General features: G+C 34.2%; 1 protein-coding gene across 2 annotated transcripts in view; it reads right to left on the reverse strand.

The window, feature by feature from the left end:
• LOC135835772 (lachesin-like) overlaps positions 1-26819 on the reverse strand; it is a 201284-nt gene that overhangs the window by 58497 nt on the left and 115968 nt on the right. For both annotated transcript variants that reach the window (XM_065350195.1, XM_065350193.1), the window contains exons 3-4: positions 14190-14347; positions 7160-7277 (exon numbers count right to left, since the gene is read on the reverse strand). In XM_065350195.1, the coding sequence (XP_065206267.1) occupies positions 7160-7217 (58 nt within the window). In that variant the 5' untranslated portion in view covers positions 7218-7277; positions 14190-14347. The remainder of the gene's footprint in view (positions 1-7159; positions 7278-14189; positions 14348-26819) is intronic.

Raw genomic sequence — 26819 nt, forward strand, 5'->3', positions numbered from 1 at the left:
TGGGTACATCTGAGTATATAGTATATGCATTCAACATACGCCCTTTACATTGTACCAGTATATACATATTGGTTGTTGTTAACGTACATGCCACCGCCTCCCATCCTGGACACGAAAATTAATTAGCGAGGATACTTTTGTGTATTGACCATCAGCACGTTAGCAATAACAACCGAATTGAAGAGAACGAACCGATGTGCTCGCGTTGGCTGTCTTAAGCGGTCTTTACCGAGGCTTTGCAACAACCCAACGATTTGTTACAAAAACGACGACACGATGAGTGATTTTTTCACCCCTTCCCTCAGCGGGTTACCCAACCTTGGAAAATGTAGGGTTTTTCGCACAGAGCAGGAAAATTTATTCGAGGGTATTTATCAACGTTTTGTTGTTGTACAAGATACATGTGCATATGTACAAATTATTGAATGGTGTGTGTAGATTTTGAGTTCAACTTGGATATGTTATAGACGTAGACATTTTTGAAGGTCGTTAATTTGGCTTCAAGGAAGAATTCGAGTTGCTGGGGCCAGCTAGCCGACTAACGAACTGCTGAAGTTCTGCACAAAACGTTGAGGAGTGTGGCAGTTCATGACTCTGAACTCAGAGAAAAATGAAGTAAGCTGCACAACGTGCCCAATATAGTGTTGAAATGCAGCCGATCATTCTCCTGCAGTTTACAAAAACATTTACAAGCAAAACATGAACTGGTAAAATATTTTCATCAAATTTGATGAAAATTCGTTGGTAAGAAAAGAGACTGGTGCAATTATAGCAAAAAGCGAAGGAATTTATTTATTGACTCATTTTTTCGATGCGACTGTTTCATGCCAATTCAGCCCCAATTCTGTAGAGTGATATGAAACAAAAAAATATTGGCCATGATAGTATTGGTCTGTTCAAATTCCGAACCAGGCAAACACATACTCAAGAACATAAACGGAAGGGTAGTTTGAGTTACTTGTTGGGGTGGATCAAAAATTATGAAATTGAGTTTTGAGGAATCCAATACTGCGGAGAAGAATGATGTCTCGATAAGCATGAATAAAAATTTTAAAAAAAACGACGAATAATTCTTCCCTATAGAGCAGGAGCCTTCCATTGTTCAAAAAATGATGGAAATCGATATAGTTTCGGAATTTTTTTCAGTGGGTCGCGAAAAAATAAATGAGAGAAGATTTTGACAGAATTCAGTGGAAACCTTCATTTTGATTTAAAATTTACTCAAAAAAATTATAAAAGCTCTAAAGGTGCCACTAATAGAAAAGGGTCAAGAGTCCGAGTCCTCAAAATAGGGACATTTTAGAAAAAATCATGATTTAAAGCTCCAGCCCCTACCCCTACCCAACATGTTTTGCGAAAAATTGTCCGGATCCAAGAGATAGTATTTGAGATTCTACCTCGACTTGGGTTATTTCCACTAAAATCTAACCATTTTATGGTTCTACTGCGCGGTGAAAACTCGCCAATTGCCTACTCATTTTAGAATATGAATTCGTATTTTAAAAATTTTTTTTCTTAAATATTTCGCATTAGTTACACTACCTAATTTCCGAAACTATAGGAAAATACTTTGAAACGCAATGGTGACAATTTTTTGGTCCGTATTATTTTTAATTTGAAAAATCTAAAAAAAATACTCGTAGCCAATAACTTGGCAAATTTTTATGAAATTGGCACCACTGTGTTCCAAAATATTCCCTCAGTTTCGGAAATGATATTTTGGCATGGGTTCTGAATCCAAGACCACATCTACAGTCAGTCGTCTTGGATTTTGATGGAAATAGTCTTGGTCGACGCAGAATCCTAAACAGGCTATTACCTCATGAAACTGGACCATTTTTCCCAATACAGGTTGGGTAGAGCTCAGTGTGAAAAAAATCACGATCTTTTCAAAACAGCTCCGTCTTTGAGGACTCATGTCTTTCCTCCAGAAACACTTCTGAAGTTGAAATTTTTTCTGAGTAGTGAGTATCGTTCAACTCAAAATTAAAGCTTTCACTGAATTTTGGTCAAAATCCTCCTACTTTCTTTCGCGATTTACCCAGCATATCAAGTACCTACAATTCGCGAAAAAAATTAAAAATAACGATTAAAAAAAAAACTCATCACTTACGATATTTCATCATTACTCATATTCTACAAACAAAAACAAACACCACGAAAAAATAAAACAAGATTTTGAATAGAATAAAACATAAATTGAATCTCATCTCATAACAGAATCGATGTCTTTTTTGCTCGTCTTCATCTTATTACAACAGAAGGAAGAATAACTGTGAAAAACACAGACTATTTTTTTCTACTGGACGGCTTTAAAAGCCATTATATAACGTATACTAAGTGAAAAAAATCATAGAGACTACAAATGGGCTTATCTATCCGCGGTGTAAAGTATCATAGGTCGTGTACCCTTCTTTTTTGCGGTATCTTCATCATTTTCCACATTCATAACTTTTTTCTTTTTTCCTCCTTCTTTTAGTCTTTTTTTTTTTTTTTTTACTTTTTGCATCCGCGAAAATAATGCTAAATATTTGTACGATGTAACTTCCACTGAGAAGAAACATGTTTTAGTATGATTACTTTTTGTCTTTCGCCGATATTGAAAAAGAGAAAAGAAAAACGGAAGTATGGCGTTTCAATCTTTGATACGCATTTGGAGGAAAAACTGTTGTATACGTGTGCTGAAAAATATACACACAAACTTTTCTGATCCTTATACCAACCTTTTCATGTATTACGATGACGGTAGGCACCTTTAAAAAGCTCTATGTTTTCTGTATCTTCTTTACATGTGTTTGTGGTTTTTTCAGCCGTCGTTGTACGATGTTGCTTTTTAAATCTCGTTTTTTCAATCTTTTTTTGTTTTTTACGAGGAAAACGAATAGGCTGTAAAAATATAGGTATAATATCCCTCTTAATTCTGTTTGTGCACTTTAAAAAAGAAGTGATTTAGAATTACAGGAGGTTTCAATTTACTTAGTAACTAAATTTTTCAAGCAATTTAATTTTATTCATTGATAAGTATTTTGTTGCTAGACATATTGTCTATTGGAATTATCGAGAGCATAAATTCGCTCTAGACCCGCAAGATCAAATTCATATCGTCGGATCAATGGTCACGAAGTTGACTTCGAGTGGGAGAATGACTACCGAGACAAACTTATTGTTAGAATCTCTATCTCTTGGTCAAACAAGAACCTGAGCTCAAAGCCTCTCAATGTTATGTCGTTTTCGAAAAAAATGAGGTTCCTTGCCACTTATGGAGTGTTACCTATGGTACCCTGTGACACCTCACTCTCCAATTTCCTCTAAAAAGGTATCATTTGAGTTTCTAAAACTCCCTAAAATATTGAGTTTCCTCTCCGGTTAGCGGGAGTTTTGAAAAATCTGAAAAAGAAAAGTGTGTTCGAGTAGTTGGATTGAAAAGAAAGTAGAAAGTATGATTAATTTTTTGGCCCGAGTACACGCCATCAAAATTTTAGCTGCCAGTTCTGAGTTAAGCTCTCACAGTAAAATTTTGAATTTTTAAATCTATCCCGACGCTCGAGGTTTTCTCACGGAGTTGTTATGGGAAAATTATGACCTACGCGCTTGACCAAGGAGCATGTTTTATTTTATTTTCAACTGAATTTTTCATATCATATTTTTCAAAGATTAGACAAATTCTATATTTTTGATGAAAATTTGAATAATCCTCGAAAGATGTAATATGAAAAATTTAGCTGCATGGGGAAATAAAAGAAGTCCTCTGTGCAAGCGCGTGGGTTAGAATTTTCCCACGACAACACTGTGGGAAAAATCTGAGCGCCAGGGTACGATTTGTGAAAATTCTAAAATTTTAAATTTCAAACTAGCAGCTAAAATTTGAATGGTATGGTGCTTGAGTCAAGGGCTACTACTGAGATCATTATAAGTACTCATGATTAGAAAATACGAATCATGAAGTTTTCGCTGTTTGATAACAGATTCATTTTGTTTATAAAATCATATACCCAATTTTAGGGAGCCATTTAAAAAATTTTCAAGACCACGATACCACGAAGTTTGCGATGTGTAGCAGAAAACTTTACTGGCGACTATTTCATGGATTTTCTATCACAGTAAAGATGTTAAAACCCAATGTTTGTCAAAATGAGTTGACTATTCAATGATTTGAAGAACTGACATCCCTCATGAAACACCCTGTACCCATTTTAGCATACCACAGTCCATACATATTATATTGTCGCAAAAACACATCAGGATACGACTGCGAATACTCGCCAATATTTCCTTTTTATTTGAAACTTATGGCAAAAATTTTTCAGTCTGTTCCTTTCCTTCTATTAAACATAATACGACGCGAGCATAGCAGTAGATCGCGACTACGACCGTATCCCCTCTACTCACCGCCCAAAAATAAAAGAACTAACTTTTTTTTTTGAACGTTCCGCTGCTTTTTTTTTCAACATACATACGAACCGTCTCTGCAAACTCGCGTTCCAATGACAGCTATAAAAATTCCGCATCAAACAATCAGACAACGACCGTTTAAAAGTTCCGTTCTTCGTCGTATTTTTCCACCCTCGTCCTACTCCATGTTCACATTTTACCCCTTGTACGATACGCCGCCGTAGTAGTAGTAGTAGTAAAAACTATATGGGTGATAAATTTTGAATAACGTTTGCGTCCCAAATACCTATTTTCCGCAGATGAGAATGATGTTAGCTTTGCTCTTGTCGAGAATGGTGCTAGTACATATAAGGGGCAGAGGGTAATAGCAGCGCAAACGGCTTCATCGATAAGAGTATTTTTACAACGCTACTTAATAAAATTAACAACAAACGTCGAGGATATGTACTCTGCGTACAGGTAACCCACTTCTGTCTCCTGCGCCTATCCTATCGTTACACGACCTGCTCCAGTCACTCTGGTGACTCTTCTATACTCCTCTTCCAGAGTTAGTTTTATCAAGATATTCGCGTTAGTCGAGAATAATTAAATAGACTGATACGCGCACCCGCGTTCGCAGGCCCGGGCAATACAACACGATAACCTCGTCGACGTAATTAAAGTCGAATACCTCCACCTCCTCCTCGTCATCGTCGAAAGGTTTGTGTTTTGAACACTACTGAACGTTGAAATGTCATCGGAAAAGGTGCAGGGTAAGGTGGCAGTGTATTCGAGTGGATGGCGACTTTTTTCCAATTTATTTTCTCGCAGATACTATTGTATGTAAAAAATAAGGAAATGAGAGAGAAAATTATTCGCTGAATGGTTTACAAAATTCATCGAAATTTTTACCCAATTTTTTTTGGGTTATTTGTTCTATAAAATTCAAGTACATACCAAATGCAATTTCAAGGAAAAACTTACACAAGAGATAGAACCTTGAAAAGAGTTTCAATTATTTTGAAGTAATTTAAAATGTCCTAAATGACAAATGTGATGTGCCATGTTGCAGAATTCTGTTTGAAGCATAATTTTTTTTTTTTTGCAACTTAAGCTTACTTTCAAAACTGAAGGAGTTATGATTTATTAAAATTTTCGAAGTGCCTCAGCACTTTCAATCTTGGACTGAGGTCCTAATAAATTGGTATTGGTGGTGGATAGTTTAAAAAATAATGAGGAAAAAAACAACCCAACTTGCCAACTTTTTCATAAAGTCATAGGATTATCTTCATTTACAATTTTTGAGACATTTTCACTTATTTTGCCAAAAAAATCCTCACCTCTTCTGTTTAAATGGTTATCAATTTACCTGAATTGCCTCTCTCTGAAAAACTTGAAAAACAAATTTTTATTCCAAGATGAGAGAATTTGCCTTTTTTTCTCTTGAGGAATTATTTCTTTTTTCAAATTAGTTTCAGAAGAGGAGATTGGTCATCTTAAAAAAATTATTTTCTCGAAAAATGTGAACGGAAACTATAATTTTGCAATTCTACAGGGTATTTGGAAATTGAATAAGCAAACTTGAAAATTTGGATAAAATTGAGTACTGGGTGTCACAAATTCCAAAAATCTCGTCAGTAATGAAAAATTTTTTAAATCTATCTGACAACTGAGCAAACGCACCAACACTTACCCAAGAAGAGTTGCCTATGCATACATAAATGTACAATGTAGGTATCGAATCAAAGAAGTTAGTCACTTATGAAACACCCTGTATGTACATATAGTGTACTATATGTCGTTCATAGCAAACAGTGCAGGCCTATTGGAACAGCAGGGAATGCGGCAACGCTGCCGTACGTTCGTAATATAGTTTCGGAAGAGTGGAATTTTAATTATGCGTTTTACAGGCGTAACGCCATGTCGGGGCATCGCGAAATTCGCGCCGAGACTTGGGTGGGTAGGTGTAGGGTATATCAGCGTGGTAGAAAAGCGTTTTAAATATACTTAAATTACACTATGTCATCACCTCTCTGTTTAAACTCTCATTTGCAAACCAAAACCCGCAATTACATTGAACGTGTTCATTTTACGTATTTTGAAATTTCCACTTTATTAATCTAAACGTTGTTGAGGCTTCGGCGTTCAACAAATTGTTTGTTCTGGCGTTGCAACTCTCTTATATACGCGTCAAGTACCAAAGTATTAAACGCGCCTAGAGTTAAATTTTATTAAAGTTCGTTGCTCGTATCATTGCCGTCGGCATTTCGATTTTAATGGCCGAGCCGCGGATAAAATGTTTTGTCATTTTTGCAGCTTTGTGTACTCGTATTTGAACGCGTACTGCGGTTTTTCGGTGAATTATTTTCAAATCGAATTGGCCAAGTGAGAAAGAAAGTGAACAAATCACAGTCAATGATGCAACTTTGTTGCGGTGGAAACAGTCGAAAAAAAAGTCGAATAATAAAAACTGTTTGGAAGGCAGAATACGGGAGAAGATGAATAAAGTATAGGTGACTGATATTTACAGTTCATTGTTTTAGAAAATTCAATCGTTTCGAGACGAATGAACTAAGGAAATTTACTTTCTTTCTTTTCACAATAGGTACTCACTTGTACTTTTACAAACAGCGAGCGCTAAAATGTACTACGAAGATGTAGAAATGTCAATTTCAACGTTTTCAATACCTCGAACACATTTTTTGAGCGGTTTTCTTAATTTACAACAAAGCCTAATGAATAATCAAACCATAATAACTTGAGTGAATATAATTTTCATTCAACTTACCTTTTGAAAACGTTATCAGCAGTGTAGTGAGTTCCAGAAGAATCGCTTTTAATAACATATTAATGATGTTGGATTTATTCAGGATGATTCAGCATTACATCATCTGTAATCATGGTATCTGTGGAAATAAAAGGTATATATAGATACTCATGAATAGAAATGGTCGCATGACTACTCGCCCCTAAATACTACCTAGGTATATCAGTTTAGTGGGAATTTTAGATTCAAAATCCTGAACAGGGGAATTTTTGTTTTGATCATGTAAGTATGTTTTTTGACTGAATTCTGTGATTAAATCATTACTTCTAATGATTTAAACAATTCTGCTGATTAAAAATGTTTGAACATGGTACACCCATTCATATTCATCCTCAAGGAAAATCCAGAAGAAATACCTACATATAAAAGTAATAACTAATAAGAGTTGTTGGATTTCCCTATACAGAGAATGCAATCAGTCAGTTGTTTTTCATTAATTTATTATTCTAATTTAACTTGTATGTAAATTTTCACTAATCATCATTATTATGACCAGAGCACCCCATTTCACTAATAGATGATAATTCAATGTAATTCAATGATCTGCTGCAAAAACTTCACCAAGTCTGATTTCACTGGTATTTCAGAAGCTTTCAAGGTACTTACATATTTATTTTACTTCTTTTATACATTTATCTAATTTTTTTTGGAGGGGGGTGTTTTTAATTACAAGATTATTATTTATAATAGGTAATATCATTTAATATTAGTATTTTTTTTTAGTCTACCTAATGATGATGAATATGACAAATTTAAAAGATTTCATACATCATCAAATGAAATTTTTTTGCTGTGATGGATTCTTTGAGATTGATGAAAATATGGTTGCAATTTTTTAGAATGAGACTGAATTGCCTAGGTAGGTATATCTACCTAGTTGGTTTTTATATGTATTACATTTTCCATCTAATTTTAGATTTCAAACAATTTATATGAGGAGGTGCTGTTACAGATCAACCCAAACTGAAACTGATGAAAATTCTCAGGCATGCTGTGATGGATCAACCCAAACTGGAACTACTGATGAAAATTCTCAAGTGGAAATTGAATTACTTAGTGAAGTATTTTTCAAGTAATTGAAACAAAATGTGGACAGTATACCTACATTTTAAAATTTTAATGTTAAAAACAAGCCATTGAACGTTTTGTGAAAGTTATAGTGGGAAGGTGCTAGTTTATTGTTCCCTGAGACTGAGGATGAGGAGATCTCAGAACTTGGTGTTAACTGACTTATTTTTATAAATTGGACATTTTGACTTTGCTAGAGAACAAATTTTCATCATAACTCATTGTAAACAAATAAAATTATGATATACCTAGTTTTTTTGTGTTTTTTTTTTTTCAAAAAAAAAGAGTTGGAGTGAATTTCTATAGAGACATGAATTTAAACTATCAAAATTTCCTATTAATTGATGCAAAGTTTTATGAATTTTATGTACTGATGAAAGTTTTATCAAACATTTTCTCTCCTGGATTTTTGTCTATGTCAATTACTTTAAATGAGAATTATTCAGAATTTCAACGGAAACTATGCATGTTTTAACGAGGTAAGATATCCAAAATATTATTCTCTTAATATGGTTTTTTCATGGAAATGTTGGTTTTCACCATTCAAAAGTTATTCATTTATAAAATACAGTAATATGCTGAATATTTTACATAATTAATACATCAACATTCAATGGTTTTACTTGAAATTTTGAGAAATTTTTATTCAAACTTGATGTATCACAAACACCCAGGAATGAAAATTACATATTGATAAAACTTTACACCAATTGATAGGAAATTTTAATACTATCAATTCCTATCCAGATACAAGTTCATCCCAATTTGTTCTTTTTCAAGAAAAATGGAAAAAACTAGTAAGTACCTATGTAATTTTATTTGTTCACAATGTGTTCTGATAAGAATTGGCCCTCCTGTAAGATAACTTTGCAGTGGAGGTATCCTGTTCCTGTACAAGTCCAAAAACGTATGAGATTTCATCATAGGTGTACCTGGGCCCCCAATCATTGTGCTTTTCTAAAGAACAAAAATTGGCAACTAAAGGATGAAGAGATTTCTTCACTAGTCAGGTTATGAAATTTGAAAAAAATGGAACTTTTTTCATTCATGCTCTCTATTGTGATATATTTCTTCTTTTTAGGTCTAATGCCATAATATGAGGTAATGCTTTGGTAATGTCGTGTGGCTGGCTTGAAAGTAGTCAATTAAAACGAAAGAAGGTACCACATACACCCCACATGTGTGAGATGAAAAAGCTAGAAGAGAAACTTTAGACACTACAACAACAACACACATGTTTACTCAGAAAGAATAGAAGCTACTATGGTAACGCATCATCTATGCGTAACATTTCACAGAAAACATTGCAAGCAAAAAATGAGCATCAACAACAACGTACCTTAGGAGAAACAGGGTGCGACGGTATTACCTTTAATATAATGTAATTACAAAACCAATTTATAAAAGGGGGTGAAACCTTTAATACACAGTAACGGTGATAATCTATTTAACAAAGAAAACATCTTTATCCTCGGGTATCTATTCGAGGGAATATGGTATAAAATTTTCATTCATCTTGGCAAATTTTAATAAGGAAATTACAATTTAAATGCCAGTCAAAATCAAAAGAATATTCGAATCTCTCTGGTAACCGTCAAAGCCAAATCTTATTAAGTTTACCTGCAGCTGAAATAAACGACGACGCGCCACAGCCTTTCGCATATGAAAAGAGGAGAAAAAAACCATAGAAAAAAATTCCGTCTGCTTGCAGATAACTGACACTTGATTTTACATTGAAGTTTTAAATTTTCTTTCTACCAACGAGTAATTTTATTCTGTTGTATACCAGTTTACTCTTGTTTAGGTAAGTTGTGCACATTATTGTTAATTTTTCCTGTTTTAGAAGTATTTTTTTTCCTAGTAGGCTATTAAATAGGTAACCTGAGAGAAATAATTTTTAAGCCAGTTTTTTTAGGACACTGAGAGTTTGTGGGCTTAACACAAGTTAGGCTTTAAAATATGATATTACTTAGATGAGCAGGATTTCATTAGATTTTGACATGTTCAAAGATGAAGATGAAACCCAGTAAATATCAAGATTCAAGATAGCTGCTCTGTTAATGTAGGTGGAAGTTCCTTGAACTGTAAATTTAGTATGAAAGAATCAATTTATATTTTTGATATTTAATTTCAAACATAGAATTTGAAGTTGTATTTTATATAAAATTGAATATTAATAAAAATTATTTCAATTTTAATAATAAAAAATGAATAATTATATTTTTAGTTAAATTTTATAATTTGATAAAACAAAATTTTTCAGTGAGTATACCTATGTAAACAATTGTTCAGGTACAAATAAAATTTCAACTATAGGAATAATAATTGAATAGCTTAGGGTGAAAATGAGTCAGCTGAATTCTTCATATTTTTTTTTAGGAAGTTGAGAAAATCATTTCACGTTGCAACATACATGTTTTTCTCATATTCTCTCAGAAAATTGAAAATACGAGAGACTTTTTTTTACACCCAAGCTCTCCATTTGTGAGCAAGGTTTTAACACATGAAAAAATTACAGAATCAACATATAAAAAGAATCCTTTGGAAGCAAAAATTTGATAAGTGGTTTCCACATGATCACCAATCATCATAAGTTGTCTGGATTTGTATAAATGGTAACAAGATGTCAATTCTGTTAACCCAGGTAGGCACCTACATTGATACTTGGAATTTTCGATTCTTAAAAGGTTGCTTATTAGGAGAAAAATATCTCACATGAGTAAAAAATAGCACTTGGCTGTCACTGTGAATATGGTATATCCTATTCCCGTTAATTTATGTCAAACGATTGAGTGTGCGAGGGTGCGAATAGTGAGGGGTATTTTTCAATGGGTGAAACGATGGGAAACCCTAGTTGCAAAAATGAAAAGCATTATAAACGATGCGATGTACCACTACCAGTAAAGGTTGCTTTTTTGAAACGCTCTCAACATTTCGTCAAAGTGGAAAATTGGCACATTTATTGAAAAGGGTTCTCTCTCTGTCATAGTGTCAGTACAAATACCTTTGCTGAGACGTAGGTAGCGACATTAGAAGGGAGAGATATTTAGCATTCACTAATTAACAACGTCTTTTCATTTAGAATTGGAAACAAATGCTTTTTGTAAGTTGTAGGGTAGTTACTTGGCATTTTATAGATTATTTGCGGCGGTGCTCTAGTGTGTAAAGGGTGTCCCTGTTTTTCTCTGGTTTTCTGCACTCGTTTGAAAATTTGCCGACTACACGTCTCTCACCTCTCATATCCTAATTAAACCCACTCTTTTGCAATTTCTCAGCATGGTTTGTCATACAGGTGCCGGAGTTTTTCTCTCTCTCTTTCGCTCTTCTATTGTTATAAAAGTACTCTTTGATGTATGCAGACAACTTGCAGATGATCAGTTTCACATGTCGAATAACAACCATATGTTTGCAAGTATTGAAGACTCCAAGGTGTGATGTGATAGAAGACCTTGCAAGATTTATGGATTAGGATTTAATTTTACACATATACATACTAAGATGACGCGTACACTGAGTAGCTTGTTCTATTGTCTCCAGTGACGTCACAATTGTCTCATAAAATCTCTGGAATTAATTAACGTTACGTGAATTCACATCTTGTTGGGATTAGACGGCACCAACGTGCGAAATTTTGCTACACATAACAGGATCGTTATCCTCGTGTACACTAGTCTCACTCCATTTATATCCGCAACGTGGTATCTATATTATGTATATTATTATTGAAAACACGTTCCCGCAATAAGTGAATTGTTTAGTGAGAAGTTATAAGCGATAAAGAATATTCAATTATTATAAAGAGGGGTTAATAAATGAAAATTCTCCACTGACAACAATAAGATTTCCAATTGATTAACTTATACATACATACTTAAAGTACATAGTGATATGTGGTGCTCTGGTGCTATGTGCAGATGTGCAATTATAACTGAGTTTTTCTCCCTTTTTTTTCTAGACATGCGTCTACACAGCTTGCATTATTTGTGTTTGCAAGTCAATGTAAAATTCACCTCACTTTTTATCCAAAAAATTATTTATTTGTGAAAGGATCCGCTTGATAATATCAAAATAACTAAGAATGATTTTTTCATGAGACCAAACCACTTTTCAATCTGATTCTGGGCAAGTGAGAAAACTTGTCTCATAAAGTGGCCTAACCACACCAAATTTGTATGAATTCAGCAGCTTCATGGTTTATTATGCACCTGTAAAAAATTAAAATTTTTGTCTAGTGCGTAATTGGTTAGACTGCATTTGGTTTTGAAATTTTTCGATCCACAATTAATACATTTTTTGATGTGTTGGTGCTTACTATAAAAATGAAAAAGTGTTTCGCAACTTTTATTTTTTTCACCACATGGTCCACCAATTACAAATCATTTTTTCCAACCCCGTGGTAGTCTACCAATAGTGAATGGATTCGCAATGGGTAATTTTCCAACATTCATTCTCTTGGGAATCTGTCCACAAGAATTTTCAAGATAGGCAATCAAGTACCTACTTTTCTTTGAAACGACAAAACGAAAATATTAGGTGAATATTTTCTCCTGAAATTCAATTTCAGCACATGAAACAGGAAAGGTTTAAACTTCATTTAAAAAAAAAAATCAAATTTGATAATATGAGTATATCACATCTTTATTTAACTGTTAACATAGAAATTATTTCCATGTTAACAGTATAGGATAGTTTGTAAAATCAAATTATCTGGAAACTGGGATGAGTTACTGCATAGTTGACACTACCGAAAAGTATTGAAAACCAATTTTTTCCCAAAATGGCTTCACTGTGAAGGCTTTTGGCTTGCCCAATTTCTTTGACATGTTCAGAGTAGCGTTCTTCATCAATGTTTTTCTAATCCAGAAAATACATATTTAGAAGCTATGTTTTGTTGCACCCTAACCATACACATTTCGGGATGTCATTATTTTTCCCACCACTTTTTTTCCACGCGAAAAAATCTTCATTTCATAATGCATCGAAACGATGAATGGCGCCCAAGGTAATATAATATCTACGTACACTATAAATATTCGTATAAAATAAAAATCATGTTTATAGCATAAGTAAAAACTAGAGAAGGACCTATTATTTGTGATTACTTTGAGAGAATAAAAATAGGAACTGGAGAAATGAAATTTCATAAAATTCGTCTTAATCTTATAGTAAGTTTTACGTTGGAGAAATTCGCTGGAAGCCATACTTACACATTTTTCGCAACGCGAAAGTAATGCAATATTTGCGGAATATTGAAAAGTTTTACTATTTTTTCTTCCCTCTGTGGCGCTGGTTTTGCTATCTTTATGTTCATAGGAAAGTACAGTCTGGTATTTGAAAAGTATGCCTTGGCTCTTTTCGTAATAAGTTTTAATATAAAGCAGTTTTTTTCTCTCGCTGTAAGAAGACTAACCACGTTGTTTTTTTTTTTGTTTATTTCCGGCTGTCAGACGTCGATGTTTCTTCTTTTTCTGAGATTCTATACTTTTTTCCTCATTCGTGCTACTTCATCTTTCATTTTTTTCCCTTTTTGATACGTCATACCTACATGGTAAGAAGCTCGCAATTTTAATGAAAATTTTCGACTTTTCGGTTTATATGTATCATAGTGCACGAGACGACGTCTGAGTAGCGTATTTGTTTTTAATATTTTTCTTTGCAGACAGCTAATCGTATCAGTCGGGGGTGTATTTGTGGAGGATGTGGTTTTACTACGAGTCAAGAGTTTTATAAGAGCTTTTTGTACAAGAAAAAAAATGATCTTATATGAAAGAGACGTTTCAAAGATTAATATAATATCTCGGATTTGCATTTCACTTTGATTTTATGCATTTAACGGAGGCCTTACTGCTTATACGTATAATAATAAATGTTAAATGTACCTAAGTAAAAAATATTATTTGGTTTTTCAAACCTACGTACTTACCGAGCTGACGGTCATTGTTATATCGGTTTGCACGTTCGGTCAAAATAATGAGTAAAATTTTGACGAAGTAACAGCGATTGGTAAGGAGTAGTTGTATATCTACTCCTTACTCTTCATTGTTCAAGGTGCCATATCATATCGCGAAATGTATATCGATGCTGAAACAAGAACAAAGCAAAAAAATACTTTGAAAAAAAAATCAACTTTAGTACAAATTATGTAAGTAGATACCTCGAACATAAAAGAGTATTAAAACCGAATGAAGAAAGCAAGAATGGTCGCGTGACGAGAGGACATTTCTTAGACGGTTTGAAAATATACTAGAGTATTTGGATAGTTTTAAGGAGTTTTAGTCAAGTTGCAGGATAATACAGGAAGGATGCTTTCAAGGCTATTCCGGTGCGTTTTGGCTTCAGTATCGGAGCCATTTACCCTTTGTGAGACTGTTTCCGGCTTCTTGTGCGAACCTTGGCAAATAGATCACGAAGGTTACATACGCAGATTGTTGCCTGCCGGAGAATATTGTACTTGTACCGGTCGACGAAAGCATGTAATGCGTCGGATACTTAAGAAAGGGTCGTCTTGGCGGGCGGATGTATTTGCAAAATGTCGCCTCGGTGCTTTTATATCCATTTAGAAGATTATTATACGTGTAGCTTGTGCTAGTTATAATAAGGCTACCTTGAGTATAAGAATGAAGGGTATGGAAATGTCAGGGTGTGAAATGAATTTGGAAAGAAGAATTCATTTTTACATATGAGTGAGTGATGAGACATTAATGAGGATGGAGAAACTGGAGTTTGGTTTTTGAATGTTAATTCGCGAGGAATGTTCCAACTAGGAGAAACCCAAATTCGACGCTTCAACTCAGGATTGCCGAAAACTAGTTGAGGGGAAGAGCCGGGAGAACTTTGCAGCGGGCTAAAAACATGAATCGATAATATTCCACTCAATATTTGAATGTTGAGACCATATTCGTCACAGGCACCTTTGAAAATCAACTACATGGGTATTTGCTACACCACACCATGCTGGATTTTCTCTCAAACATTCTTCCGAATGAGAACACAGGCCCGTTTCAAACATAAAGCCATCCATAAGTATTTAAATTCGACACCTTTGAAAATATGATATTTGATATATCAAAAAATTTCAACACTCAAGTGAGAATTTCCGATCAAAACCGTGCTCTGGAAATTTAACAGTGTAGTACTGCTGTTTTGCCTTCAAATCTTTATAACATGCTAATCGTAGTTTTACAGAGTTGTTGATAAAATTGCATATCCAGTTTGCCGTAAATACGCGAGATTCCCCAGTAGAGAGAGAGAGAGAGAGATGCTAATCAACTTGATAGAATAACGATGACGGGTTTTCTAATTTCGTTTAATTTTTTCATATGATTTCTCTTCGATGGTTGAGTGAATTAATCAATCACTGCAATTCCCGCCTTAAACCTTCAAAGAGTGAGGTGAAGACTCTAGAACTTTTTTTGCATAGGCGATTTACTGATCAAGTTTGGAAATTTACCAGTTAAAAATTCAAAAATTTATTTTCATCTAGAACTTTTGTTTACCCTCTTTTCGACAAACTTTTTACCAAAGTGGGATCTCAACAACTCAGAGAGGGCACAAGAGCCCTTGATTTTGATCTTTCAAAAAAAAAAATTATGAATCATATAATGATGCATCCGTTTGTTGATAGTCCAAAAGTGCTGAGTTCAAATATTGATTTATTTTTCCAATCCGGCTCAATTAATCCTCTCTTCTCCCTTCACAATGTCATAAAAAAAGTCTAGAAACTTTTTTAAAAATTAGAGAATAACGTATGGCACTTCATCTGTTAGATTTTTGAAGGCAGTGACCATTGAGTACAACATGTTGGAGAATTTCGACCAAATTCAGTATTAGAGACCTTCATTTTGAGTTGAAAGCCAACCAGAAAATCGAAAAAATTATAGCCTTAGAGGTGCCCCTAGAAGAGAGATATGAGAGGTAAAATTTTTGAAAAAAAAAAAAAAAATGTTGGTTTTTTCGATCTATTTACATTATTTTATAACTAAACTGTTCTGAATAAAAATTAACATTTTTTTTTGTTTCAAAAATCAGAGAAATGTATCTTTTGATATTTTAACATAATTAATGTGATAACGATAACTTGGACTTGCAATCAAAGGTGTATGAGACACCTTTGATAGAATACAATTTGTTTTCTAACTCATCACTAATGAGTTTGATAAATCGAGAAAATGAAAAATAATGACTTTTTGATGACGATTTTTCACAATTACATTAAAATTCTATCAATTTTTGGTAATTCCAAGTGATTTCCAAAATAATTTTGCGATTTCCGTTGTGCTTCAGATACGTGATTTTTTCACGATTTCATTTCATTTCAACTTTCGATCAATTTTTCGTAATTTCCTGAATTTTTTTCCAAACTGAGAAATATTTTGCTCAATTGTAATTCATCAATTTTTAGTGAACTTGGACAATTTTTATGATAACACTAGGCAACGGGATATATGTTTTCGGGTTGAAAATGGGCTTAATTGGTAGTTTAGACCCTAAAACAAAAAACAGAGTGGGATTTTTCAATTTGAGTTGTTTTTGTGGTCAGGAGAGATGATCAAAGTTGCGTAAATGGCCGTTTTTGCCCTATTTCACGAGCTTGTGGCGACATCAGTATAATGTTTTTAAAAAAACCAAGGTCATATTCGGATTCTACGCGCTTTTTTAAGTAAACATCTTTACCGGATTTTTGATTTTCGAACATTCAAGCGCATACGGAAAATTTTCGTTTGTAACGGGAGATTTTTACTGCATGAGAGCCTCACCCGCGCGAACACGGTTCCGCGCCACGATTACATCGTGGAGTAACACCAGCGTCGCGCGCTCCGAGTTTTAAAATATGTTACAAACAAAAATCTTCGGTATGCGCTTGAATTTTGGAAAATCAAAAATCCGGTAAAGATGTTTACTTAAAAAAGCGCTTAGAATCCGAATATGACCTTGTTTTTTTTTGAAACATGATACTGATGTCGCCACAAGCTCGTGAAATAGGGCAAAAACGGCCATTTTTGCAACTTTGATTATCTCTCCTGACCACAAAAACAACTCGAATTGAAAAATCCCACTCTGTTTTTTGTTTCAGGGTCTAAACTATCGATTAAGCCCATTTTCAACCCGAAAACAAAAAAAAGGTCAAAAATTGTTGCCTAGTGTAATTTAACAAATTTTCAAGAAATTTTTCCACAATTGATGGTATCTTTTCATACTTAAATCTACGTACTAGGTTTATACGTAATAGGTACTTTCTGCATTTTTGACAAAGTAAAAATACTCAATTCAATTTTTAATGTTTTCGAGAAATTTTTGGCCAAAAGGATTAGGTAGGTATATTTTGTTGACTATGATGACCTTGTAGACACTTTGTAATTATCAATACATTTTTTTTTTCATTACCGTTTTCATTTTATTTATCATTTTCCCAGCTGGCAAAGTGCTGCTAAATTTAAAGGAATGCTGCTATTCGTGCTGCTAGAAGCACAAATAGGAGCGCGCGAACTGCTTTCATAGCTGTACCACTATTCTTGCTACCATTCGTGCTACCATTTGTGCTGCTATTGCACTACCAGATGCGCTTCCATTTATACTGCCAAGGTGCAGCCAAGTGTGCTGCTAGATGCGTTATTAGCGTCGTATGGGTGTGCATGCTACCCTAATTTCAAGGGATTGAAAAAAAAAGAATAATAAAACCGGTTGTGTATAAGCAGTATAGAGTGGGAGGTTGTATGTTTCCCATGCAATCACTTAAACCACACAGCTCGTTATATTATATGTACTATACAGACGCTAGACTATCCTACAGAAAATATTTCAGGCGGTCACCCATCCAAGCTCCAGCCAGGCCCAATGCTGCTTAACTTCTTGACAAGAGCGGATGAAGGAACTGTAACATGCTAAATGATCATTATATTTTTATGGTGCACTTCTGAAGTATATTGTATGTAGGTACCAAGTTGTACAAATAGTATTTATCATGGCAAACAAAATGAGAATATAGGCCTATGCCTACATTCTTCAACTTCTAGGTATTTTTTATTTTTTATTTTTTTTGCTTCATGCAAACATGATGATTTTGTATAATTTTTGTAGTACCTACGGAAAATACCTAAGTTAAATCTTCATATTTGCGTTGAAATTATTGGTAGGTAGGTATTTTATTTCAAAATTTTTTAAACATTGATTCATGATTAATACTTATGGTTGTTTTCCTTGTTAAAAAAAAAATTATTCATCACACGAAATTGAATTTAGTTAGGTTAGGTAATTTTAAATTTTTTAAATTGATAGTTTCTAAAAAGAAATTTGAATTTTTCTATTGATTGAATAATGTTTTAAAAAAATTTCAAATTAATTATTTCATCCTGGAAAATTTATAAGTCAATTCTGGAAGTAATACAACATTATTTTTGGTTTAAAAAGTTGATTTTTCTGACTTGTGAATTGTGGGGGTTTTGGAAACATTTTTCTAAATTTTTCAAACTTGGACTTCTGCTGATTTTTTTTTTAGAAATTCCAAATTTAGGAAATTGAAAGTCAAGTGACTCGAGTGAAATAAATTTTGTAGGAGGGGATCCACTTCTAGTGATAACTTGGCAAAAAAATCTGTTTGAAAACTTGGTCTTCAATAATATGCCATCTCAGCATCCCTTTCACAGATTCATGAAATTTCTAGTAAAATGAGCACAATTTGTTGAAGTTTTTCACATTTTTTTTTACCAATAACAACATGAAAAAGCAGTTTTAGGTAGGTATTCTTCATTTTTTTAGGGAATTTAATACAAAACAAAATCCATAGAAGAAACAAATACCTAAATGTTTGAAATTTTTCAACAATATTGCAAAGAAAGCATCAATTCTTGAAAATAACCCCCAAAAAAACAAAAATAAAGAAATTATGTAGGTACTTCAATTTGAGTAGGTTTAATAAGTATGATTAAATTTTTGAAAATTGAAAAAAAAAACACGAAAGAATAGGTGAGTTGAGGTGAGTTGGAGTCAGTTTTAGAAATTTTGTGAAAAAATACTCCAATACAGTATAAAAGTTTTGAATTGAAATATTTCCCAGCAGTAAAAATGAAAACGAGAACAATTCCCTTAAAAATGTCTAAAAATACTTTTTCATGCTGATACATATTGGTAAAAAATCTGAAAAAAAATTGAGTTCATCTTACTGGAAATTTCATAAATGCTGAAGATTGAGAAAAATATTAGTCTTGATTACTGATTAATCAGAAAATATTCAAAACAACAAAAACAAAACCACCAGTGACAAAACTATCGAATTTTATGATTATTAATTTAAATGCAAAAGTTTTGGAAACATCATGACTTGAAAAGTAGAACAATGTCAGTTTTAATGAAAGAATTTGGTTTTTCTGATCTCAGCAAAATTTTATCAATGGTTTCTTGAAATATGTACCTAGTAAGTGTGAAGTAAAATTAGCCAGAACAAAGCGTGGGTAAAAGCTTTTCATAATTTATGGTTTCAAGAAGCAAAACAGCAGTAATTTCGATGTGAAAAGTCAGTTTTTCTACCACTGACATTTTCAAAGTTAGAACAAAAACACAATTTGTGACCAGTAGCGCGAATGGAAGCGTAGATGGCTACAGATGGCTACACCACTAGCTGCGCTACTGCTGATGCCGCTAAATTCTATAGAGGTGCGACGCCGCTGTACGCTTCTATTCGCACTACTAGGTGTGTGATTGGGAGCAAACAGGGGTATTCACTACCATAGCATAAATGGAAGCATAAATAGCAGCACTACAAGTTGCGCTACCGTAGCAAGTCTTTTTTTTCTTTAGTGGTGAGCGCTGCTAAACGCTTCTATTTTTGCCACTAGCAGTGTGGTTGGCAGTGTTAAGCAACAACGCTTCTAGCTGGGTGAATAGCAGCAGAGATAGCTGCACTACTAGTAGCGCAACCGTAGCACGGCATAATTACGCCATGGTAGCGAGCACAGCTATACACTGCCAATTCCACCGCCACTTCTCATACTACAACATTTCAAGTAACAATGTATTTTACTTGAAATTTGTGAATGTATTGGTAATAGTAGCGGCGCTACCATACGCTTCTAGTAGCACAGCTAATTCTTTGCCAGCTGGGTTAATAATCTTCTTTATTATTATATTTTTGTTGGTTATTTTATTTTCATTTTTTTTCAAACATATAGGTAAGTTTCACAAGAGTTCTTGAATGAAATCAGAACGTTTATGCTTTATTCCTTTTTCTCTCCCAATGTGCCACATACACAACTTATTTTCTATCATTTTGTTGGTTGGTTTGGTACTTACAGATCAATGTTCCACCGAAGTTTTTTTTTCAGATTGTTTTTTACCCATACTATTGTGGGACAAATAAGCGTACATTAAGTAGACAATTATGAAACAGATCACGTACAATTGATTATAAATAGGACCGAAACGATTAATTATGCGTATAGTGTACTTTCAATCGATGTATTAAAAAAAAATCGTCGGCGGAATCTAGTACGATAATTTAACTCGGTTTAATATCTATTTTGATGTGGTTGAAGTCACGAAACGAAGTTTGCTAATAAGCTCAGCAGGTTGGCCGAATACGTATCATTGTATGGATGTGTTGCAGGTACGAGAACGTGATTTATCATGTTTGAAAGCTCATTCGAACCCAGTACCCTATAGGTGCTAACATTAGTTTATATTTATTTTCCAGCTTTGGCGTATGTAGGTATTTCGTAGGAGGCTTTAAATTCACCAGGTCTCGATTATTACCGAACATTGAACATGCACAAGGGGTAGTGTTTCAACCCAATGATCAAAGTTGCGAAAGAATGTAAACCTTTGAACAAGACCCCTCTTTTCCTCGACCACGTACTGGATCAAGAAGTCGAATTGCACGATAAGCTAGCCAGCTCGTAAGCTGTGTAACTTCTGATGAGCGCCTCCTGTCCCATCGTATTACCGAACAAATGACAACAAAAACCACTTCATGAGGCGATGCAAAATAATTTTGCAATTTCGGCGGCGGTAAATCAATTATTAACGATGGACTATCGTGTTTTAAATGTCTGTGTAATTTTCATTTCATGTATAGATATGCGAAAAAAGAAAGAAAAAATGGAACAATTAATTCAACACCGCGGATTCGCTTTTTCTCCACGGTAAGTTCATCGTATATCTGTGCACCATGGTGAAGAAGCCTGTTCAGAAATTGTGGCGATAAACTATGTTTCTGGCATAACGATTCAATATATATTTACGTGTGTTTTTAGTAAACATACCTATTTAAACGTTCGTACATTATTTAGCGCAGATAGGAATATAGATTCAATGACTACGACGAGGTCAAAAAACACAACAAAGGTCATGGTACCCACCAACATTTTCATTACCCCTTTTTCACAACGAACGGAGGGGCATAAAAAGATAGGAACAAACGCGGTTTTATAAAATGAAATCTTAATTTTCCAGCGGCGCAGATCAGTTCAACGATGGGCTCGTTTTGGAAAAAAAAATTTTACCAACTAATAGAGGCAAATAAGAAAAAATAAAAACATTTTTGGCCACCCAAGCTTTTATGATGAAAAATTGTCAAGGGTGGTCCCCTGAATAATCCCTGAGAATTACCACCCCACAGACCCCTTGCTAATTTTTTTATGGGGGGTTGAACCCCCCCAAAATGGGTTTTTTGAAGTTTTATCCTCGGGGGTTGACTTTACGTCAAAAATAGCTTTATTTTTAAGTTCTACGTCAAATTCCCGATCTAGTGACATATCAACTGTCCTTCTACCTCCAAGGGGGGTGGGGCTAGAAGCATTCAAAAAAGGGGGGTTTCCTGAAAAATACATAAAGGTTATAGGCGCCTAAGAGGGGTGAAATGGGCCCTGAGAGTGTTCGGGTTGATACTGGCATGGAAGGTAGGTACCATTGAGAAACTACCGCGTGAAAAATTTCAGATCCACACCACCTCCCCTTTTTGGGGGACCCCCCTTTTCTGAAATTTCAATATCACTTTTCTCAGCCCCATTTTAACCGATTTTGAAAATTTTTCAGGATGTAATGGATATCCTTAGTAAGTATCCCCACAAAAATTTTCAGCCCCCTCCCCTCATATTTACCCCTCAAAATAGTGTATAAATGTGTCTTAGGGAGAGTGGGGGTAAAATAGGAATTTTGGGGAAAATAACTGAGTATTAATGAGTAGGGTGTCGTTTTCTTATGATTCGATACTGCTGAGCACGAATATGACGTCAAAATTTTTGCTACACTCACCTAGCTCTCTCCAGAGCTCTTAGCCCCCTCAATTTTTACTATAGTTAAAAAGCATCAAATAAGTTGAAAAACGGTATTTTGAGGGGTAAATACGAGGGGAGGGGGCTGAAAATTTTTGTGGGGATACTTACTAAGGATATACATTACATCCTGAAAAATTTTCAAAATCGGTTAAAATGGGGCTGAGAAAAGTGATATTGAAATTTCAGAAAAGGGGGGGTCCCCCAAAAAGGGGAGGTGGTGTGGATCTGAAATTTTTCACGCGGTAATTTCTCAATGGTACCTACCTTCCATGCCAGTATCAACCCGAACACTCTCGGGGCCCATTTCACCCCTCTTAGGCGCCTATAACCTTTATGTATTTTTCAGGAAACCCCCCTTTTTTGAATGCTTCTAGCCCCACCCCCCTTGGAGGTAGAAGGACAGTTGATATGTCACTAGATCGGGAATTTGACGTAGAACTCAAAAATAAAGCTATTTTTGACGTAAAGTCAACCCCCGAGGATAAAACTTCAAAAAACCCATTTTGGGGGGGTTCAACCCCCCATAAAAAAATTAGCAAGGGGTCTGTGGGGTGGTAATTCTCAGGGATTATTCAGGGGACCACCCTTGACAATTTTTCATCATAAAAGCTTGGGTGGCCAAAAATGTTTTTATTTTTGAAATATGATGCTAATTTGCCTCCATTAAACGTCGAATTTCTGTTTTTTTTTTTTTTTTTTATCTTATTGAATAAAAAGCGTAAACTTGGAATGAAAAAATAAGGGGTTCTTTGCCTCGACGAAATTGTAAATATACGCTAAGCTTAGCCCGAAGGAATTAGAAAATATTATCTATGGACATGGCACGATTTGGGGTGTGAATGGAGCTGTTCTTTTCTACCAAGGTTGATTTTCTCTACCGCTTTCGAAACGTGTAACGTACATACCTGCTGATATTATACGAATGTAAGAATATCAGGATGTTGGATTTTTGCTCGATAACGTGAGTGGTGATTAATGTATACTGAAAAGCGAGCACGATAAGTCTTTCGTAGAGAGTTCTGGAAATGGTAATGAAAATTCGACGAAAAACAATAAAATTTCGCCAAACGTACGCGGCAACTATTACACGAATAGATTGAAATTCGAAAGAATTTAATATCTCGGTCGTCTTTTTACCAGTACAGCAAATAGCAGCATAGAGAAGACTGACGTGTAATGTGTGTATGTGAGTTACATACGCGATCGCAGTGATTCGACGATAAAGAAAACAAATTAATTCGTCTTTTATTTAATAGTTTGTCGGATTTGATGGCATAGCGATGAGAGTGAGGGGGAGTGATTTATCGAAGACGCCAGACAAAAAGAATGAAAAACAAGAGAAAGGAATTTGTACACAGGGAAGGGTTTGAAAGAGTACCTAGTATTTTCGAAGTGATTTGACTTTTAATTTTGAAACTATAACAATGACGATTTCAAGGAAAAAATTCTATTTCGATACATTTGTGTATTGATAAAAAATTTTTTCATTTTTGTTTCTTTACTTGAAAATATTATTTTACCACTTGCTCGCGCTATCGATATTTCATGCGTAAGCGGCGAAGAAGCAGCACACAAGGGCATAGAAAGGAACAAAATGAGGGGGTTCGTTTTGCTTTTACTGTACATGCTCACCAAATTATAGGTCTACACACAGCATACGTAATCGACGATGCGGCAGCGTTTATAGTTATATCATTATAATGTTTAGTATCGATACACACCTATACATATAATGCATTAATATACCTACAAATACATATCCATACGAGATATACGTACGAATATTTGTGCTAATCCAACTCGAAAAACACTACACACGTATATAAAATGGTGGCAATTTTCATGGTATGTTCGATCTCATTTCGTCGTCGAACCGTTTTATTCAAAAATAACATTTATTACAGGGCTTTTTGCAGAATAAAATCGAAATGTGTGGAGATAATTTTCACGTTTTTTTCTTCTTTTTTTTCCTACACGTTTAGTATTCGCAGATAGACTATATTTACTCATGTTTTGTATTGCAGCATCGACAATTACCCTTTCGCTCCCGACAGCTGAGATGGAAAAGCTTCCTGTGGCCCAACCCAGTTTTTTACGTTTTTTGCCCTATAATGGTGTACAGAGATAGGATAATGTGAAATTTGGTCAAAAAAATGCTCCCCACCCCTTTTTTGACCCACGTCACACATGTGTGACATTGGGCAACCATAACCTAAAATTGAGTCACAATTATGTTTTCATAGAAATAATAATTAATTTCGAGTTGAAACAATTTTATTTATGATTATTTTGGTACTACAAATTCAGTTTTTGCAAAATACTTCTGTTTTACAAATAATTCAATCAGTTTCTTTTTTTTTTCAACACGTAAGAATGAGAAAAAAATACGTTCCCAGCTGTTATTATCAACTCGAAAATTACGTTAAAATCACTAACAGCTGTTTTGAAACATAAAAGTTACCATTCGAATCAAAATTGTAACAAAAAAAAAAAAAAAAAAAAATCAAGAAAAAAAATAATTTTTTTTTTACTGGATGTTGGTAACACTGCGTCGACCCAAACCACAAGAAGTCTTGTCTGGGTATACACTGCCCAATGGTGTACAACTTGAAACGTTTTGATAGCCCAATACAGATAAAATCGCCCTAGAAGAGAATGAAAACGATGTCACATATGTGTGACGTCGGGCAGTTGAAGACTTCCAGTATGTCACATATGTGTGACTTCGGGAGCGAAAGGGTTAAACAAATATCATTTGTCATACGCTAATTTTATTTTTTAATCCTTTACAATTCTGTCTATATTGATTTTTAGACTGGTCAATTTTCCAAAACGCCGCCACGTATAGGTACTGATTTCAAGGTATTTCAATTCAGACGTGACAGTAATAATGACATTCATGTTCCCATGAATTTCATTCATCAAGACGTTTCAAAATTCAAATTTTTAATATTGCCCCAAAAATTTGACAACAAAACACGAACAAACCATGTGAATTTAGAAAAAATTTCCAAAAAAAAGAGAACATTATGAATTGAAATTTTCTGGTTTTGAATTTCAAAAAGTTAAACCACGAGTATTTTACACTTTTTTGATAAAAAATCGAGATGTTTTGACAATTTCTGGTTGCAAAGCAAGGATTTTTGATTTTTTGCATTTAGGCGAGACTTTTCCGGGGGGCGGGGTGATAAATAAAAGGCAAGAATTACACAATTTCAGCAAAAATCAGAAATTTAGCAAAGAAATGACTATTTTTGCAATTTTTTTTTCAAAAAGCAAAATTTTGTTCTCTGTAAGTTTTGTGCAATTTTGGATTTTTTGCAAGAAACCGAGAATTTCTGACAGTTTTTGGCAAAAATCATGACTGAAAATTTTAGCCAAAAAAATGGTTTACCTTTTCGCAATTTCAATTGAAAAAAACCTTTCATTTTTTTTCTCCAATTCGCAGTAAAATTGAGTATGGAAGCCAATATTTTGCAAATATCTCAAATAAAAACTTCTAATATCCTAAAAACAATTCAAAATTCAGCCCTAAGGATCTGTAATAGGAGCCCTCTATTCTTCTACACTAGATAGCATTTATTGTGAAGCAGCAGAATTACCCCCAGATTTTAGAAGAACTCTCATAACAAACAAATTCATCTCAAATGCATCCACCAACCTTTCCCATCCACTCCAAAACTCAATTAACCCACCCAACCCCCAACATTTTGATCATATAGAGGGACCCATTTCTAATTTCATCACAATGTTGTATGATCTTCAAATCAATCCTAAAACACTTATTCAAAAACCAATATTATATCCCCTTTGGCTTCTCAGTCCTCAGGCCTCCTCAAGTCAATAAACAACTTATTAACTACTCAAAAAATAGCCACTCTCCACTAGTAATAAAACAAAACTATCTTGAACTCTTATCAGAATACAAAATGTTATTCAATCTCTGCTTTACAGATGGATCAAAAATACCAACACTCCATTCAGGGTATGCCTACTCTATTAATGATAAAATCTCAAATTTTAAAATGCATAACTGCTCTTCAATCTACAATGCCGAACTCACAGCTATTTTCCACTGCCTCTGTGATATATTCACTTATGAGTCAGAAAATAAGTCTTTCTTAATTCAGAGTGATTCCCTCAGCTCACTGACTGCTATCCAAAATCTATTTTCTGACCACCCCCTAATTCAAAATATTCATAAAACTCCATTTGATTCACAAAAATTCAAACTTCTCCATCCAGTTTATGTATGTACCCAGCCATGTTGGAATCACAGGAAATGA

The sequence above is a fragment of the Planococcus citri genome, chromosome 2, assembly GCF_950023065.1.
Source record: "Planococcus citri chromosome 2, ihPlaCitr1.1, whole genome shotgun sequence".
Taxonomy (NCBI): Eukaryota; Metazoa; Arthropoda; class Insecta; order Hemiptera; family Pseudococcidae; genus Planococcus; species Planococcus citri.